This window comes from Numida meleagris, unplaced genomic scaffold (genome assembly GCF_002078875.1).
Source record: "Numida meleagris isolate 19003 breed g44 Domestic line unplaced genomic scaffold, NumMel1.0 unplaced_Scaffold292, whole genome shotgun sequence".
Taxonomy (NCBI): Eukaryota; Metazoa; Chordata; class Aves; order Galliformes; family Numididae; genus Numida; species Numida meleagris.
The window spans coordinates 186,242-192,241 of NW_018364538.1; the positions used below are offsets into that span (position 1 = coordinate 186,242).

The following is a 6,000-nucleotide window of genomic DNA, read 5'->3' on the forward strand; positions in this document are numbered from 1 at the left end:
ACCCAGATGCTTTCTTCTTGATGATATTGTTTCCAGTTTCGTCCACTATCACTGAACATTAGAAGATAGTTTGTTACCCAGTCAGAGCTCCCATAACCACCTTGAGTAGCAACAGCAGTTATCTCAGTTCTTTCACCAAGATCAATCTGAAGCCATTGATATTTATTGGACACAAGTGGAGACCAACCACCAGCACCTAAAAAGAATCAAAAATACTGGAATTTATTCCTAATTTACAAAACCCAAATACAAAAAGAAAAAAGAATGAATTCAAGATATAGTTCCTCCAAAACTGTTCAGATAATACTTAGCAACTCTTATAAAAAGTGATGCAGAGAGTGCTTGCTGTATGTAACCATTTATAAACAAGTCAATATGAATTTATTTACTCCTTTTTTGTTACTTAAAAATTAATTTTTATAATGAGTCAACAAAGTAATTCTTATTCAATTAGACAAAGCTCTTCAAGAGAAAACCTTCAAATTTTTTAATTATTATTATTTTATTTATTATTATTTAACTAAAGACTATAATTTAATTATCTCTGGACTATATGAACTCTTAAAGTCCCTTCTAAACTGAATGACTCTGCACAATGCTGTTCCATGACATTATGGTCTACAGATCTGTGTATAAAGAAGTAAAGTACAGTTTATGAATTTACATTTGCCTCTTAAAGTCAGTAGAAAACTTGTATGAAAAACAATTTGTCAGTACAAGGTCTACCCATGAAATTCCAATCAGGAGATAGATCAGCTTGTGAAGATTAAGTTTAACCCAAAACACATAGCTAAATTAAAAATATAAATGTAGAGAAAACAAACAAACAAACAAAAAAACAAACAAAAAACCACCTTGTCTGCTTAGTTGTCTCTTGTCTTCCTTAGCCTGAACTATTTACTCAGATCACAGGAAAGATTTGGAGCTGCTTGAACTGGTCCCGAGAAGGGACATGAAGGGGATTAAAGGACTAGATCACCTTGTCTATGAGGGAGTTGAGCTTGTTCAGCCTGGAGAAGGTTTCAAAATCTTCTTGCAACCTTTCAATAGAAGGGGCTTATAAAAAAGATGGTGAACAATTTTTTGCACAATTTGATAGTGATGGGACAAGGGGGAACAGCTTTAAACTAAAGGAAGGGGGAATTAGTTTAGAAGTTAGGAGGAAATTATTTCCTCAGAAAGTGGTGAGGCACTAGAACAGGCTGCCTAAAGAAGCTGTGTAGTTCAAGGCCATTTTGGATTGGGCCCTGGGCATACAGATCTAGTAGTTGGCAACCCTGCCTATGATAGGGGGGTTAGAGCTAGATGATCTTCAAGGTCCTTTCCAACTTAAGTTATGATCAGGCAACTAACTCCTGACTCAGGTCAGATGAAAGAGCCCAAGGGCAGGACAGAAACAAGTGAAATACAAAATGAGAGAAAAAACGAATAAGAGTGGTTTTGTTGTTGCTGTTGGTTTGTTTTGTTTTTTTTGGTTTTTTTTGCAAATTTTGTCAAGTACTCAGACGTGATTAGCACCTTCTGGGTTTTATTAGAGTATGTGGTGACAGCAAATGGGAAAAGATCAATTTTGTATTCACAGACTTGGATTTAAAATAGAGAAATTCACCCTCTAATGTTCTTGAAAAAATACAGACAACACAGAGCAACCAATATATCTAGTTTCCCAAACAATCAATAAAGACTGTATTATTCGGAAAAAAAAAAAAAAAAAAAAAAAACAGCAATCCAATCTTATGCTCCTGTGGAATTTACAATGCTTCACATTTAGTAAATAAAACATCACATGATTTAATTTTATTCCAAGGTTTTGAGTAAAGTTCTCAACATTATCTGGAAGGAAAAAAAATTACTTATGGATTAAACATTGTCATTTAATACTAAAATTGTTGGAAACCATAAAGGTGTTCACAAGCCATGAAAACTGAGGTTAATTCTACTGATGACAGTAAGTCAAAAGAGTTTACAAAAATTACATAACAATGCATATATGTAATCATTAATTTTCCCACACATTTGTACACTAACTAAAACTTAACAGAGTACTGATTTAAACCTATGGGTGAAATTTAAAGTTGTTTCAGAGTTTTTTGAATTTTTTTTAAGTTTTTCAAATAAATCAGGATTTTGAATTCCATGTCAATATTTTGAGATATTTTACATTAAGTCTCAAGTAGTTTCTTCTTTTATTTTTTCTTTTCTCAGTAAGAGAAGACATCAGATGCAAGATATACCAATAGTATTTTCTATACAATTTCTTCATATTTTCTTCACAATCCATTTGTTTGTCATGGAAACCAGGGCCAAACAGGGAATTGAATTTTCACTTCACCATAATTAGTGGAATATTTGTTTAGCAAACTAAACTAAAAACATACACTGATCAGTGACATAAAGATCACCATTATATCCATCCAATGTCCTTTCAAAAAAAAAAAAAAAAGATTTGAAATACTTTTAAAATGATGGCATGAAAACAATTCTGAAGGAATATGCATGTCACATAATTAAAATCACAATGCTTGCACATGAAAGTTGAAGAAATAGGCAAGAATTGGAAGTTTCTGAAAACACTGTCAAAATTCAGTTTCTAATGAGTTGTACATTTTGACAAAGATTACATTCTTCCCTAACTGAACATAAAGCTGATGACATCAAACAGATGAACTACGAGCATCTCTCTGAGATCAAGAAAGAAAGAAAAGAACAATTACATAAGATCAGAATTCTGTTTAAATGAGATGAATGTAATAGTAATAAGCCACACTTGAAGTATATGTAAGTGTATAGACTTTTTTACATCTGCTTTTATGAGAATGGTGAGAAGTCAAAATTAAACCATTGGTTAAACTTACATGGTCACAACTACTTTATGTTTACATACTCACTAATAATTGGTATGTTCTACCTTATTACAGAATAATTTCCTTAAAATTTCTTAAAGCAGAAATTTTAAGAATAGAAGTGATTAAATCTCTTTTGTGGTTTAATTTGCTGCATCTAAGCTGTTGTGTCACAACCATCACTACCTCATCTCTGTATTCATACTGTTTCATTATTCAGTGACTTGCAGAGTAGTCTGAAATCATCAGACATTTGAGAAAACTTTGTGAATATCCAGATCTGGAGTTTAAATAAGGAACCATGACCACAAATCAAGTGGTCCATATCCATAGCATAATGAAATCTGTGGCACACGTCATGCAAGATCATTCAACCTTACTTTCCATGAAAAATCCTCATTTTATACACTAGCACTTCCAGATATATCATTGCTCTACGGGGCAGTGCTATCCAAGATGGCAAGGGGTTGTGTTATAATTGATAGGAGTACTCAGACAGACTGTGCTAAGAATGTAATTTCTAAAGTTAACCTGCAAAATACATTTTCACTTGGAGACTCTAAATTATTCAGAATGAAGTGATGCAGCAAGTTAGAAAGCAAGAAACAAATAATAATAATAAAAAACACAAAAAGCCAAATCTCTGCTACTGCAGCACTATCTGCTACCAGATGAGGGAGGTAATTTTCCCTTTAATTTTTTCCAGTTTTTGCAAGACAAGCCACCATGTAGCCTATTTCTCAACATATTGCCTGACATTCCATGGATAGAAGAGAAGGAGGCACAGATACATAGACTCCCAGTGTCAGGAACAGTCATTTGGGAAACTACAATAAAGATGCAGAAATTCTCTGTCAGCTTATCTCTAACCAGTTATACATAAGATTCTGACTGAGTAGCTATGGAGCACAAGCAGCAAGGTATCTACAAGAAAACACAGTTTGGCCTGGATGCTTATTCATCAGCTGCAATGTGCCTCCCACAGCATTGAATTGCTCCTTTTCAGCTAAGGGGTCTGCCTGCATTGCTCCAGTGAAGAACTGGTGCTGCTGAGATCTATAGGATAACATCCGGTACCAGAACTGAATCATATATTTTGTAGCTCATTTCCATTCCATCTCATCATCCTCAGCTGATAGGAAAGGCGAAATTCAGTACAGAAAGGCAATAATTGGATTAAAAATGAGGTATAGATTGAGACAAAGAAACTACTCTGTGACTTGAAATGGACTTCAGTTGCAAAGCTTTAATCCAACTACAGCAGTTTAGTCATAGATGCTACAAAAATGACTAATGGATGAAAAATATATGAAGAAAGCCTTTAAGTTAGTTGAAAAAAGGGTATTATAATAAGTAATCAAGATAGACTAAATGATGATCCTAGAAAAAAAATAGCGATCACTGGATGACATAATTTTTTTCATAAATGTCAATGCTGTGTAACAACAACAATAAAAAAAGATCAAGCATGTTGCACAAACAGAGAACAGATCTATATTGATATTAGAAAACTCTTAGAACATGGATGAAGATACTGCCTGCTTTGGATTCAATGAGAAGTCAAAGTCTCAGAATAACAAAAGCTAAATCAGCTCCATGTAAGATTCAATTTCTTCAGAAACATTCTGGGGATAAAGAGTTTTTTTCCCAATAATTGTTTTCCTGCTACAATATTCTGTACTTGGAAAAGTTAATTCTTATAAGGCGCAGTGACTTCAGGTTTCTAGTAATTCAACTGTGAAATTGAACCTCGGCAAACTGAGAGAGGGATTAAAGGCTAGAAGGAAATCTGTAACCCTGTAAGCCAAACTGCTTTAGGAAGTGGTAAACTACAGAGATAATTGTGTCTTTGTCTACTCTGATCTTATAAATTTTGTAAGGATGTCCTACTTTTAGGAGTATTCCATACCAAGACATCATGTGTTCAGGCTGTTGGGTGCAGATGCACAGTTCACTGTGGAGCTGTACGTCCTGGTCGTGTGCTCCTTAGCAGTCTCATGTGCGTTCCAGCACTCCATTGGTGGTCCCTACATTATCTCTGATTCCGGGTGACAGGGATGAACAGCACTTCCGGGTTCTGGCAATGCAGCAAGCAGCACAGTTAGAACTTCCCTCTCTCCCATTTTATTTGATGTATTAATTATAGCTCTTTTTCTAATGATCATCTTACATTCTTTTATCATTTATAGTAAATTTGTTATTTCTCCTTATCTTAATTGGGTTGTTTCTCTTTTCCCTGTTGCACTTAAAACCATGAGTGAAATGAGTAAAAAAGACATACTGCCAGAAAAAAATATATTCATCTTCTGCAAACTCAAATTTTGACATTCAAAAAATTCTTCTTGTCTCCCACTATGTATGTCTTCCCAAAGCTGCTTCAGATCCTGAAACTTGGTCAAATATACCGGTATTCACATTGAAATTCCTAATTTTTATGTGCCAGAAAACACATTTTTGTTCTAACTTTTCCAAATTCCTCCTGTTTTCTTTTCAATTCTGAATTCCACAATATTGTGAATATCTGAGAGAGAATTGCTTAAGAGAATTGCTTGATCGCCAAGGTTAGCTGGTCGGTGCTGTCCCCAGCCAGAACCGCAGTGACTGAAGCGAGGTACAGGGGGGTTTTTGGATCGATTCCTTTACGTGGGGACCCCCGAGCTAACGGAGCGGCCCGGCAGCTCTCGCGAGAGCGGCTGACATGGTGTGGCGTTGCGAGGGCAACGGCGGGAGATTTAAACGGGTGAAAACCCGGAAGTAGCCCTTGATCGCCAAGGTTAGCTGGTCGGCGCTGTCCCCAGCCAGAACCGCAGCGACTGAAGCGAGGTACAGGGGGGTTTTTGGATCGATTCCTTTACACGGGGACCCCCAAGCTAACGGAGTGGCCCGGCAGCTCTCGCGAGAGCGGCTGACATGGCATGGCGTTGCCAGGGCAACGGCCTTGCATCCACGCCCCTTGCCTTATAAAAAACCTCAGGGAGGTGTGACCTGGGGCGTAGCGGGGGAGTTTGAGTGTACGTACCACAAAGGCCGTTCAAACACGCTGAAACAGTAAGCCACTCATTCACGTGACTACACGGTGAGGAGGCCTGTTGTATTGACTTGCGGAATCAAACTCCATAACCCGAGATTAGGTTATAAAGCAGGTATGTTTATTACG

General features: G+C 36.5%; 1 protein-coding gene across 1 annotated transcript in view; it reads right to left on the minus strand.

Annotated features, from left to right (window-relative positions):
• Positions 1 to 5,692, minus strand: part of LOC110391077 (contactin-associated protein-like 4) — a gene marked incomplete at its 5' end in the record, with an annotated part of 165,060 nt that extends 159,368 nt beyond the window's left edge. Inside the window, 3 exons of the mRNA XM_021382803.1 lie at positions 3 to 196; positions 852 to 893; positions 5,487 to 5,692. Coding sequence (XP_021238478.1) covers positions 3 to 196; positions 852 to 893; positions 5,487 to 5,692 — 442 coding nt within the window. The remainder of the gene's footprint in view (positions 1 to 2; positions 197 to 851; positions 894 to 5,486) is intronic.
• Positions 5,693 to 6,000: the final 308 nt, after the last annotated feature.